The sequence below is a fragment of the Cydia fagiglandana genome, chromosome 22 (assembly GCF_963556715.1).
Source record: "Cydia fagiglandana chromosome 22, ilCydFagi1.1, whole genome shotgun sequence".
Taxonomy (NCBI): Eukaryota; Metazoa; Arthropoda; class Insecta; order Lepidoptera; family Tortricidae; genus Cydia; species Cydia fagiglandana.
Genome location: NC_085953.1, coordinates 8,604,198 through 8,617,928, shown reverse-complemented (window position 1 = coordinate 8,617,928; position 13,731 = coordinate 8,604,198). Strand labels below are relative to the sequence as shown.

At 39.8% G+C, this 13,731-nt stretch overlaps 1 protein-coding gene across 1 annotated transcript in view; it reads right to left on the bottom strand.

Annotated features, from left to right (window-relative positions):
* Positions 1 to 13,731, bottom strand: part of LOC134675453 (twitchin) — a 173,758-nt gene that overhangs the window by 8,666 nt on the left and 151,361 nt on the right. Inside the window, 13 exon segments of the mRNA XM_063533722.1 lie at positions 1,494 to 1,663; positions 2,173 to 2,368; positions 3,767 to 3,891; positions 4,543 to 4,708; positions 5,078 to 5,307; positions 5,760 to 5,912; positions 6,409 to 6,563; positions 7,172 to 7,358; positions 7,948 to 8,155; positions 10,448 to 10,606; positions 11,119 to 11,279; positions 12,289 to 12,454; positions 13,103 to 13,219. Coding sequence (XP_063389792.1) covers positions 1,494 to 1,663; positions 2,173 to 2,368; positions 3,767 to 3,891; positions 4,543 to 4,708; positions 5,078 to 5,307; positions 5,760 to 5,912; positions 6,409 to 6,563; positions 7,172 to 7,358; positions 7,948 to 8,155; positions 10,448 to 10,606; positions 11,119 to 11,279; positions 12,289 to 12,454; positions 13,103 to 13,219 — 2,193 coding nt within the window.

The following is a 13,731-nucleotide window of genomic DNA, read 5'->3' as shown; positions in this document are numbered from 1 at the left end:
GAGGTGTGCTGGGCGGTTCCCGAGGCACCACTCGATTAATGAGATCGTGCGGCGTGCTTTAGTGTCGGCTAACGTGCCGTGCGTTTTGGAGCCGCCGGGGCTGAGCCGCACAGACGGTAAGAGGCCAGATGGACTTACCTTGATTCCGTGGCGGAGGGGGCGCTGCCTTTTGTGGGATGCAACTTGTGTTAGCACGTATGCTGCATCTCATTTGAGGCAGACCACAAGCTGTGCTGGCTCAGCAGCGGAGTCCGCGGCAAGGGCTAAGCACGCGAAGTATTCCGCGCTGGAATCCTCGTACGACTTTGTGCCGGTGGCTATCGAGACGGCAGGCCCGTGGGGGTTAGAGGCTCGCGCCTTTTTTAGGGAATTGGGGCGTCGTTTGCGCGAGAGGGGCTGCGATCCTCGCTCTGGGTCGTATCTGGTCCAGCAGGTTTCCATTGCAGTTCAGCGGGGGAACGCAGCGGGAATAATGGGGACCTTTGAGCCGGGTACGATTCAGGGTGGTTTATTTTAGATTATTTAATAATGTATGTATTGTGCTGTGTTTATTTGTAGTTTTAGTATATAAGTTAGTTTATAGGTATTTATTGTAATGTGTTTGCTTGACATATTTTTAATAAAGATTATGATTATTCGAAAACTGAATTAAAAATTGCTAAACATCAAACAATTTTGCAAATTTGTTAGTTAGTTTTATTTTCAAACTTAGAACTCGAACTTACTGAAGTTGGAACCTAAATGATTGCTGCGCCACCTGCATTTTGCGCGTATCCATTCAACTTTTTCTAACAGAGTCTCTTTAAATTTTCCGCAGATCACAGCGCTCCGTGATGATACGACAAAACCAATGACGTACCTTCAACAATAACTACACACGACTCGCCACGTCTCATCTCATCACGACATGCCTCATCAGTGCCGTGGCAGTTAGTAGCGATGCAAGTGTATTTCCCGCTGTCCAGAGTCGATCTCAAATGTGACCTAGCTGATCTCAAGTATGACGTACCTTCAACAATGACGACACACGACGTCTCATCAGTGCCGTGGCAGTTGGTAGCGACGCAAGTGTATTTCCCGCTGTCTTCTGGTCGGCAGTCGACGATCTAAACGTGACCTAGCTGATCTCAAGTATGACGTACCTTCAACAATGACGACACAAGACGTCTCATCAGTGCCGTGGCGAGGTCTATTTCCCACTGTCCAGAGTCAATCTCAAACGTGACCTAGCTGAACTCAAGTATGACGTACCTTCAACAATGACGACACACGACGTCTCATCAGTGCCGTGGCAGTTGGTAGCGACGCAAGTGTATTTCCCGCTGTCTTCTGGTCGGCAGTCGACGATCTAAACGTGACCTAGCTGATCTCAAGTATGACGTACCTTCAACAATGACGACACAAGACGTCTCATCAGTGCCGTGGCGAGGTCTATTTCCCACTGTCCAGAGTCAATCTCAAACGTGACCTAGCTGAACTCAAGTATGACGTACCTTCAACAATGACGACACACGACGTCTCATCAGTGCCGTGGCAGTTGGTAGCGACGCAAGTGTATTTCCCGCTGTCTTCTGGTCGGCAGTCGACGATCTCAAGCGTGACCACGCCGTCTGAGCTCGACATCGAGTAGTCCAACTTGGATAGCTCCTTTCTGTCCTTGTACCTGTGAAGTATGACAAATATGAGATATCTAGTTGAAGAACATAATTGAAGATATACTCCCCATCGGCACACAAACCTCCTCAAGGTTTTGCCCACGATGGGTCTTGTAATAATAATAACGTACATTAATTTGCTTATTGTTCAATAAATTAAAAAAAAATGTAGTGAATAATTGTTTTCCATCGTATTTTCTCGGAAAAATCTGTCAGTGTAATAAATAGCGTAAATACAGCTAACAGTAAAATAAATTCCGAAGAATTTGACATGAGCAGTCGATCACACATTTTTTTCCTCAGTTTCACGGCTCGGTGTATTTTAATCTTAGCCGGTAGTGCTATTGCAGGGGTAGCTATTTTATTTTTTTGCTTATTTAATAAACTCAAGGAGAAACGGACCGCGATGGACAGAACCGGAATCCTGAAGAAACTAATTGGTGACCCCTGGTCTATTGTATGAGGGTCCTATTGATTAGGATGGCGACTGCCTTCTCGCTTGGTCAAGGATAGTTACCACTTGACTGTGGGGGTCGGGCGGCCGCTGAGGCAGCACAGCAGCTTGCAGGTGTCGCGCGCCTGCATGACGCGCGGCCGCAGCTGGAAGGTGAATACTGGCGCCGTCTCGCTGGTCTCCTGCCAGAACGTGTACGGGAGGGCGGAGCGCCGGCGCGGCGCTTCCGGCGCGTGCTGCCGTTGGACCTTCGGGACCGCTGGAAAAATTGAGACGTTAATGTTTAGTCCACAAAATGCGATTGAAGGTAATTGAGATCTCGTTTTCAAAATAGTCTGTCGAGCTTTTTCCGTCAATAGAAAAAAGGGGAGAAATTAAATAAAATTAGGCGCAAAGGGTTATCGTCCCGTAGAAAATTTTAATTTCGCGCCTTTATCTACTGACAAAGTTGTTTGAATGCGGATATATAGTTGAATTATCGAGAAGATGGAATTGCATTTGTAGTGGTTGCAACAAGAAAATAGAAAATTCAAATATAGAATGCCTGTAAACAAACAATACTACTACATATGCAATTCCACGCTCTCGATGATTCAACTATACCATATGATACATTAAAACTCACAACAAAAAAAAACAAAGTAACATATTTTGCCTAGCACAATTATACCATAAAATTATACCGCTACCTTAAGATAACAACGTCAGGTATCCTTTTGAAGACACAAAACGCACAAATAGATTTGCTACTAGAAATGTACTTCAAACTATATTTCACTAGGACCAAAACAACTATAACGGGAAGTAACCATTGACAAGTAAACGAATACACAGAGCACAAAATAGAAAAAAAAAGCAAAGTAAAAAACACAAATGAAAGTTACAAATTAATTTAAATAATGCTATGGCAATATGATTTTTATGAGACTAAGTCGGTAAAAATTTTATCTGTAAACAATTTATTTCACGATTTTTTAAGTAATACGTTTATTTTTCTTTTTGTATTTAGCGCCAGACAATGCTATTATTGCCGATCTGTCTACCTGTGCCACTGAATTGATAGTAATCTATTTAGGACCTCGGTTAATGCCACCGAGCGATCTTAGGTCTAATAATACACCCGCAATCTCATAGTGACCTAGATTTACTAATTGGCTGGTTAATTAATTGATTACATAGACAAAAGATAGCGATTCTTAAACTCGATTTATTGCTTTAATACAGATTTGTTTAATTATAACTAAGACGACATTTATATATTAATATAAACTGTGCTGGGGTATTTAAAACCAAAGTTTACTTTATGATCGTGTCAAATAATTATAAATGTATAAAAATACTTTTGCGGGTCAACTTAAGAATGGTCATATTATTAAAATACAGTGTATAGATTAACTTTTAGGTTTATTAAAAGGATTTAACTGGATACTATAATAGTACCAAGAGCACATAACACTTCATTTTTGTGATATGTGATACAATCGGTATTATAATTTTTGTAGTATAGGCGCGTTATCGGAGAGCGCACCTACACTGGTTTTTTGAGCGTATTAGACTAAAATTTACCTAAATAAGAAATTAACCTGAGAATAAAACCAATAGAGAATAAATTCTTAATCTACCATCTTCTAAGCTAAGTATAAACTACAATACTTACGTTGTACGTTTAGGAAGACGACCTCCTCGCGGAAACCGTAGTGGTTCTCCGCGCGGACGATGTACTCGCCGCGGTCCTCTAGCTTGGCGCGGTTGATGATGAAGTAATAATCGTCGCCGGCGTATCTGAACAAACGAAGAGGAATTTTATTACAAACCGACGCAAAAAACACATACAGTAAAGAAATTACCACGCAGCCATGATGGTTTCTCTATATCGTTGCGATTTTTGTGACTAACGGTATGATTAACGACATTAGATGAAAGTCCGCGACAATTCAGACAATTCAGAAACGTAAATCTATATATCCAATAAACTATTCATAGATTACTATATCTTTTAGTAATATTTGGCAGCAGATGACGTTTTCCGGTAAAAGATGGTACTTTTACAATCACTGAAGTTTAAAAGTTAGCAAATATTAAATATCCTGGTCACGGCACCAATCTGTAACTCGCCTCTTCATAAACTTGACGGATTGTCTCAGCTCGTGGTTGTTGTGCGACCACGTGACCGTGGGCATGCCTCATGCTGCAGCAGTTCAGCATCGATTGCTTCTCATAACAGAACTGCGGTTGGAAGAAATATCCTCTTCACGGCACCAAAGTGTAACTCACCTCTTCATGAACTTGACGGACTGTCTCAGCTGGTGGTTGTTGTGCGACCACGTGACCGTGAGCATGCCTCATGCTGCAGCAGTTCAGCATCGATTGCTTATCATAGCAGGACTGCGGTTAGAAGAAATATCCTGGTCACGGCACCAAAGTGTAACTCACCTCTTCATGAACTTGACGGACTGTCTCAGCTCGTGGTTGTTGTGCGACCACGTGACCGTGGGCGTGGCGCAGGCGATGATGCGGCAGTACAGCTTCACCGACTGGCCCTCGTAGCAGAAGGCGGACTGTGGTCGGATCACGAAGCGTGGCGCCGCTTGTCTGCGGTCTGTTAGGAAGAGGAAATTCGTTTTGTATTTTATGTAAATTTGAACATTTACTTGTTTGAAAATGGTGTAAAACCTCTTATATAACCTTTCTAACTTCTTTTGTTACATAAATTAAAAAGGATAAGAGAGCACAGTCACTAACAGTTTGCGTACTCGATCGAAAAACACAAGCACAAAAAATAAAATGTTATAACTACGCGCTTTCAAGTTTATTGCAAGAAGTTGAGACAAAAATAATGTGTCATAATCGGACCTAGAAATTTAGAATTTGAATGTCTCTTATCATCACGTCGCATAAGTCTGGGTATAATATTTCGTCCTCAACTGACTTGGCGCAGCTGAATTAAGCTGGTTAGAGCATAACTTACCGAACTGTCCATCGTAAATCTTCCACTTCTCAATAAGCAGCTTCCTCAAGCTGCTGTATTCGCTCAGCCTGCCGATGGGCAGCGCGAAGCCGGCCCAGTCGTCGTAGCGGCTGCGTAGCCTGTCACGCATCTTCTCGTATCTGCGGGCTTCGATGGTCGCTGTACGCGATGCTGTCGCGTCGCCGGCCAGCCATGGGTGGAGCAGGCATTCGTGGGCCGTTAGACGTTTTCTGAGGAAAAATACGTTGGGTTAGTAATAAATAAAATAATTTAGTTTACGATAGGTTTCAAGAAGATTCAAAATCCAATTGAGTATGTCCAATCCAAGCTCAACATCGACTGTTCAAGCGACAGAGTGTGTACTGTCACTGTCACAGTAAACGTATAAATAGCATTGAAATATGACGTTTATTGTGGCATATCCACGAGAAAGTCAATCGGCGAAGCTTTTTCCGTGCAGAATCTGCGCAGAATTACTTTAGAATGACTTAAGAAAGTCTTGTAAATAAAATGCCTCTGGGTGGCTGGGGGAAACTCCCGCAGCGGAAATTTCTATTTGCAATTTAATTAATTGATATAAAGTTATAATTTCAACAAATCTATAATGACTGTTGCTGTTTAAAGAAGTAACTAGAGCACAGGAAATTCGTCATGTGAAACATCTCAGCAAATGTGTACTTACTCCTTATTCTTAACTAGCAGTCGTCTGATGAAGTCCTTGGCGTCGTCCGAGACGTGCTGGAACGCCTCCTCGTCGAACTCCCAGTCGCACGCCTTCACGTTCTTGAGCGTGTCTATGTCGTTGTTGCCGGCGAACGGCGATAGGCCAGAAAGACTGAAAAAAAATGTTAAGTATCCTGGTCATGGCACCACATAGGTAATAAATTCATGTTTAGAATGATGAGGTAATAAACTGTATGAGATTACATTATTGTCGCTTTTCTAGGCGTTTTTATCAATAGGAAATGTTTATAGCACTGTCAGGACGAATTTTTGTGAGTTGCATAACCAAATTTAAGCTCGATAAGTTTTTTTCCTTATTAGGCACTCAATATATTGGAAATGCAAAATTAACGATAAATTGCAGTATATAAGAATAATCGATGTCATACATTTACTATTTTTGTTGCAAGGCCTTAGTGCACTCTAAGGCCCACTTGCACCATTTAACTAACCCGGGATTAAGCGGTTAAATCGTTAACCTAGTGCCAAAGTGTACTGGTTACCATGGTAACGCCAGGTTTAACCGGTAGAGACTTAAAAAAATAGCTTAACACCTTGACAGACATAAAAGAAGCAATGTAAATTAGAAACCATAGTTAAATACTTACAGCACGTATGATAGTACACCAACGGCCCACATGTCTGTGTAGAAGCCGACTGGCTCCCTCTCGACGATTTCGGGCGCCGCAAACTCGGCGGTGCCCGTTGAGATCTTGACCACTTCGTTCGGATCTAATTTGGTGGCTAGACCGAAGTCAATGATCTGGAGGAAAAAAAACAACATCACAGATTTGTTTTAAAATTTTATTTTGGCTGATTGATAAAATCAACTCCCTTGTCTGATTCGCAAGAAAAAAGTTTTTTTTGTCACCGAATAATACACAAGAATTTCATTGTAATATAATCAGCCGAACTTGTAGCCATGTCACATCCTTATGACTTTTAGATTCAGGGGTCGGAGGTAGTCATATTTAAGTATATTTAAAACTAAACCAAGATTTTTTGTGTATCTGTTGTAGTTTAAACTGTTTGACGGATTATAACATATAAAGTATTGTTATACCTGTTAAAATTGGAAGAACATGAGATAAACTTTGGCACAGCGACCTTATCAGTAGGAAAGCAGCAAATTTAAAGTGTTGACTTCTCATAGAAAATTTTAAATTCGCGCAGTTTTCTACTGACAAGTTGGGTGAATAGTTAGGGTCGGTTGCACCAAACTGTTCGTATCGTTAAAGAGTTCGCAAAATTTTTATGTATGGAAAGTTTCATAGTAAAGTCCCGGGGCGCGCCGGCTGACGTTGATCAGTCTGTCAAATGTGGTTGGTGCAACTGGCCCTTAGGTATATAAACTTGTTTATAATTTCTCACCTTAACGTCTGTGCCTGTCCTCGTCTGGCACATAACATTTTCCGGTTTCAGGTCGAGATGGATGATGTTCTGCTCGTGCATGTGTCTCACTCCTTCGCAGATCTGTCTCATGTAATGCGCGGCTTCGGCCTCGGACATATTGTAGCCAGGTTCTGTGATGCGCTCAAAGAGCTCGCCTCCAGACAAGCTGAAAGAAAATTTTATTTAGCAATTTTTAGGTTGTCCTCAAAAGGGAACCCTTATAGGATCACTCGTGCGTCTGTCTGTCTGTCCGTCTGTCACAGCCTATTTTCTCAGAAACTACTGGACCAATTAGGTTGAAATTTGCTACACAATATATATATAAATTAGTGACCCAAAGATGGACATGTAGCGTAAACAAATGAATTGTAAATATGGAGGCCACTTTTGGGAGGTAAATGAGAAAGTTAAATAATAAAGTTGTTCAAACTATATCATGTTAAAAATAAAATTGCTTATTTTGAACAAAAAATAATAATTTTTAAATACATAGGTTAGAAGTTATTTTAGAAAATAGCCAAAAAATGACCATTCCCCCCTTTATCTCCGAAACTAAACTACTAGGTCTAAAATTTTGAAAAAATTCACAGAATATTTATCTACCTATAGATGACAGGAAAACCTATTAGAAATGTGCAATCAAGCGTGAGTCGGACTTAATGTACGGAACCCTTGGAACGCGACTCAGACTCGCACTTGGCCAGTTTTTTTTGTAATTAAATTTGTAGTTAAATAGGAGGAATTTAAATACTTACAACTCAAAGATGAGCACCATCTCATCGTCATCTTCAAACGCGTCATGCAGATTGATCAGCTTCCTATGATGCAGCTGGTTCATGATGTCTATCTCTTTCTTAATGAGCTCCTTCTCCATCGCACCAGTGCACGGAATGAACTTGGCCGCGAAGTAGTTGCCGGTGGCGCGCTCGCGGCAGCGGTGAACCACGCCGAAAGCACCTGTGCCTACAACAGTGGCGTAACCTCATGCAACTGTGTGCTTTGTTGGGTTGGGTTAAGGGTCAGTTTTGTGTAGATGTGTGTGTTAAAATTAACTCGGCATTCGTAAACTTTATTCCAAATAAGACCGCCTACGGCCTAGCAAGCCAAACAAAGAAAAATCCATTTGTCATTGAAATTGACAGTGTTACTAGTGTAAAGGGGCCCACTGATTAACAGTCCGCCGGACGGTATCGGCCTGTCAGTTGTTCGGAACTGTCAAAATTTTGTTCTAACTTAAGCCCCTTAAGAAACAGGGTTGATTTGGTTTAGCTTTGCTTTTGTTCGAAAAATTAACGGTACAAAGCAAATTGACTCCTATTGTTCCTGTTAAAGAACTTTAATTTTCAGGAACAGACTGCAATTTATTATTATTTAAAATTATTTAAAATTTAAATTATTTAAAAGTCCTATGGGTAGGCTATAGGAGAATAAAGTTTACTAATGCTAAGTTATTTTTGTGACTGTTAGTAATATCAAATGTAGAGTGTAGAGCGTTAAATTTTTGAATTTTGACTAAAAGAAGAAAACATATTCCGTAACAAATTGAGTCACAAGAGCTGACGCATTATGTCTAAAGAAAATTAGCCAAATTATTGAGTAAAAATTCCATTTCAGATCTAAAGATTCAACCGACACTGCTCTCAACTATGCTGTAAACTATTTCAAAATTATGTAATTGATTTTAAAATTTAATATATTTTATGACTAGATATCGCCTTATTTTCAGTCGTGACATTATGAACTATACCATTTGATATTTTATAAATAAAATATTTTATTTATGAATTTTTAGTTCTAGCGTGCCAATCATTCAAAACACTACAGAGATGCGCATTATTATATGTATAATATAAGATCATTTTATAGTTTTATTATATGAACAGATTAAGCGCTACAACGTGCATTTTTTTTTATCTACTGAAAATTTAAAATTAATAGAATAGTGTGTAATTGATCATAAATAAATATTTAAATGCATTATATAATTATCAATTTCGGGCCACTGAAAACCTTATGGTATATCAGTTAATCCCTTTTTATGCAATTATTTTTTTAACAATGCTATTTAGAGCTAAATATAATATAAGAGAGTGCGTGCGAAAGAGACGTAGATAGAGCAACACTACATCGACCTATTCACACACCTCTCGCCTTCCGTTTGGACGCGCACTTCACGAAGTCACCTGCGAAATTCAACTCTATATTCATAGCTGTAAGACTCAAATCTGGCTAATTGTTAGTTCTACTTGTTACTATTCGCAGGCAATTTCGTGAGTGTGGTTAAGTGTTTTCTAGTGTTTATGTTCATGCTTATTTTGAATTTATGTTTAGTTCTACCATTCTTACTTTATTCTGAGGCCCGTCTCTCACGAGGCTACTCTCAAGCGATTTGTGTTTCGTACGCGTATCCTACGCGTCGCTTGTGAGTACCCGCCATATTTAATTCCTACGTTTCGCACACTACGAGACGCGCGTCGTGTGCGAAAAATATGACAGGTACTCACAAGCGACGCGTAGGATACGCGTACGAAACACAAATCGCTTGAGAGTTGCCTCGTGAGAGACGGGCCTAAAGCATTCATATTATAATAATTATATAATTTACCGTTTGTTCCAAGATAATAAATAAAGCATTCAAATTTTTAGGCACCTCGCATATCAGTTAAAAGTTATAAGCTAGTAATTTTCTAAATACGAGCATATGTTACTTCAATACTAGATTTTTTGAGGCATTCAATTATAAATCTGCATTTCATTCTTCCGTACAAAAAAACCGTAAAAACATCATAGTTCAAACTATTGCAAAAATCATTCAAATTTTGTTCTAATGTATGTATACGAATACGAGTGTGCTTAGCTTATAAGATTGTCTCCTGTGTTCACGATATTAAGGAGAATTGAGAATTTAATATTCACAACTTTATTATTCACCAAAACTATGTAAAATATAAACAAAACATGCTGTGCACATTGCATGGGTGTGTAAATAGTACATTCAAAAATTCTCAGTCTCCTCCTCCTTAACTTTCGAGAACATAAGATAAGATAAGATCAGCATCACACTGTATACCTAATCAATTAACCTCTAGCCGCCCAGAGACCTATAAAAAGGTCTCCTGTTTCACTCTAATTTGAACTTTGTGTTGACAAAATAAAATTTCATTTTGCTTGGCAAGGTTTGACGTATGGGCGGCTAGAGGCTAAAAAAGAGAGAAATCGTTAAGCCTAACAACTGTAATGTAGCATAGCACTCACCAATCTCCTCGAGAATGTCGTATTTGTCGTACACGGAACACGTGCTGATGTCCACGGGTTGCGGCACGTATTTGCTGTATATGTCAAACACATAGCTGTCGTAGTCCTTGACAGGACCGTGGTCGGCGTTCGAGCGGATGCGCTTGCCGGTTTCGTCCACTGGAAAAAGGGAGAGGTTTAGAAAATATTGTTTCACCAAAAAAGGACAGAAATTACAAAGAAAGTCCAATTATTATCCTATAAGTATCCTGGTCACGGCACCAATTTGTAAAAGTGTTAGAGTTAGACCAAGAAAAGTCTGCAACCATTTTGATAGCACACGCAGTGCAAGTGTTATTTTAAACGTCAAACTTCTATGGAATTATGACGTGCAAATATCACTTGCACTGCGGGTGCTATCAAAATCCTTGGACTGACACAAGTAGTATTAATAATTGAAAAAATATACCATGGCGCTTGTTTTCTTTTGTCAAGACATTTTGGCTAGTACATTTAAAGTCTCTCTAGGATTTATTCTTCTTTAATTATATGTATGTTGTGAATATAGCTTGGCCTCGCTTGCCTCGGCTCGCGAGGCAATTACGCGAGGAATATTAGCCACACCTATCACTTTAGTAGAAATATTCGCACACATACTACTTTAATGGAGAGATACAACAAATCATTCTCACCAGGGTATTCCTTCTTCTTGAACTCCTTCTTGATGACGGCCTTGGTCTGCACCAGGCCCGTGGGCTCGCTGGGCTCCGAGCGGCCGTAGATGTTCTCCGCGTACACTCGGAACTCGTACTGCTTGCCCGGGACCAGGCCGGTTATCGCCATCGTTGTGAACCTGAGTCAATTTAAGTGAGAGTTGACACATTAGAAGTGGAAATAATGTTCACTTTTTATAACTTTGCAAAGGTAAAACCAAAGATGATCCTAACATATAGGAGACTACCTTGAGTGTAACACTTTAAACTCTCGCGTTTTGTACACATATTTAATTACACAAAACTACCTTGAGTAACCTTGTTGAGTAGTTGTTGTATTTGTGTAACTACCTTGAGTGGTCAATGAATATTATGAAAACAAGATATTTATCCCTCTATATAAAGATATATGGGTACATTCATTGGATTAGATTGGGGATAGCCCCAATAACGTCAAACATTGTAGTTAGACTAATAGGAGACCACCTTGAGTGGTCAATGAATATTATCAAAGCAAGTTAAGTTATTTGTCCCTCTATATCTATCCCCAATAACATTGTACTCAAACTAAAAGGGTCTGTATTGTTGCCCTCCGCTTAAAAGTCAATTCTGACACCCATTTAACAATAATGTCTTCTCATTTGAATCCACTCACTATTTTAGCTTTGTTTCACCGCCTAGAGACCTCGGAGTGGTGATGAGATATCGTGACTACTTAAAAAAAAAACTCGTCTCTTGTTCTGTCAATCAAAAAATAAATGTGGTAACTATGTATGGGTTGCATACAGAGTTACTGCGTTTTAACTTTAAGTAGCGGTGTGAGATACGAGATTTTTTCAAAGTAGTGACAATATTATGCGTTCAGTACGAGGAGGCCGTCCAGTACAGCTGCGATCGTGGCCCTCAAAAATGGACTCGCCGAAAGATCAGCGCCGAGTCTCGGGTCGGCATTATGCTGAGGCGAGTCCATTTCGCGGTAACCAATATGTAATTATGTATGTCTAACCTTATCATGTTACTTTTGTATGTTAAACTAGTTTATCACAAAAAATAAATGATTTATGATTATATAGGCTACATTAGATTAGGTGGGTGTATAATGTAATACGAGTATGCCTATGATTATGAATTCACAGTCAAAATTATCACCTGGTATTTCCAACGCGTATCCAGCTGGACATGGGGTGCTCTCGTTTCTCGACCAGGTAGTTGGTGATGTCGGAGCCTCCGTCCCAGACTGGAGCCTTCCAGCTGAGAGCCAGGGAGTCCACGCCGATATTGTCGCAGGCTGGGAAGCGCGGCGGGTCGGGGCGGTCTGAGGGAAAAGTAAACAAATGTATTGTGTGTAATACACGGATAATTACGTAATCCGTTCTCCACATACATTAATCAATTTTATTTCATGTTTCATTTCATTACATTGCATTTCAAGGATAGCGTGAATTCCTTCACCCAAGTGGTGTCTGGTCCATAAAAAGTAGCGTTGGTAACTATTTTATTGCATTAATGATGCAAATTTTTGAGTCAATTTTAATATGTGTGACGGTTTCAACCAAAAGGTTGTCGGTTGTCGATAATGTTGATTTAAAATTGAAGCTATATAGAACTAGCGCCTTACTGACGGTATCGTCTTGGGTCGTCCCATTCGTTTTTTGTCAATTTCTTAAATTAGTCCTATTCTGCTTTCGTCACCCATTCTACATTCGTCACAATCGTCGGTGGCTTTCAATGTAGAATGAGTGACGAAAGCAGAATAGGACTAATTTAAGAACTTGACGAAAAACGAATGGGACGACCCAAGACGATACCTTACTGACAACCGACTTTTGATTAAAAATGGCACATAACAAAATAAGAAGGTACACTTAACTATCTTCCCGGGTCTTAAATAGTTTTACAAGAAAATATAACCTACTTTTGACATAAGTAAGAATACTTTTATAAATAGGTAAAAGTTACTTACCACTGATCTCAATGTTGATGATGGCCGAGTCTGATCCAAGTTCGTTCTCGGCGGTGATTCTGTATGGACCAGAGTCCATCTTGCTGGCGTCGCGTATCGTCAGGATCGCGTGACGTTCTGAAACAGAGAACAAAAGTGTAATCTATACTGCAACAATATCCAACAGTTTTTTTTTATTGTTAATCGGCGTAGAAATGCTTCTTTATTTTTATAATGATTCTTTTTGACTCTAAGGACCACTTGCACCTTGGTTAAACCGTTAACCCAGTGTTAAATTGTACTGTAACCTAACCTAACCATGATAACTCCAGGTATAACCGATTCACTCCGAGTCAGTAAGATGGTGCATGTGGTGATTAGTGCTTCAAAATGAAGAAAATAATTCCTTTGGTCTTATACAACATTGCAAACTTTACAATATATTCTTACCACATACTATACTACTTTATTATAGATAAGCGAAGCGTTTGATTTTTGGCAAAGGGTTTTTAGGGCGACACGTTTTCATTCTCGTCTTAGCAGGCGTGTCTCACTCCGCCATTTCGTCGCTTTGCTACAGGCAGCGAACTGATATACATGGAAGTATTATGTCCGCTCAGTTATGACCCAACGTAAACTATTTGATTGTA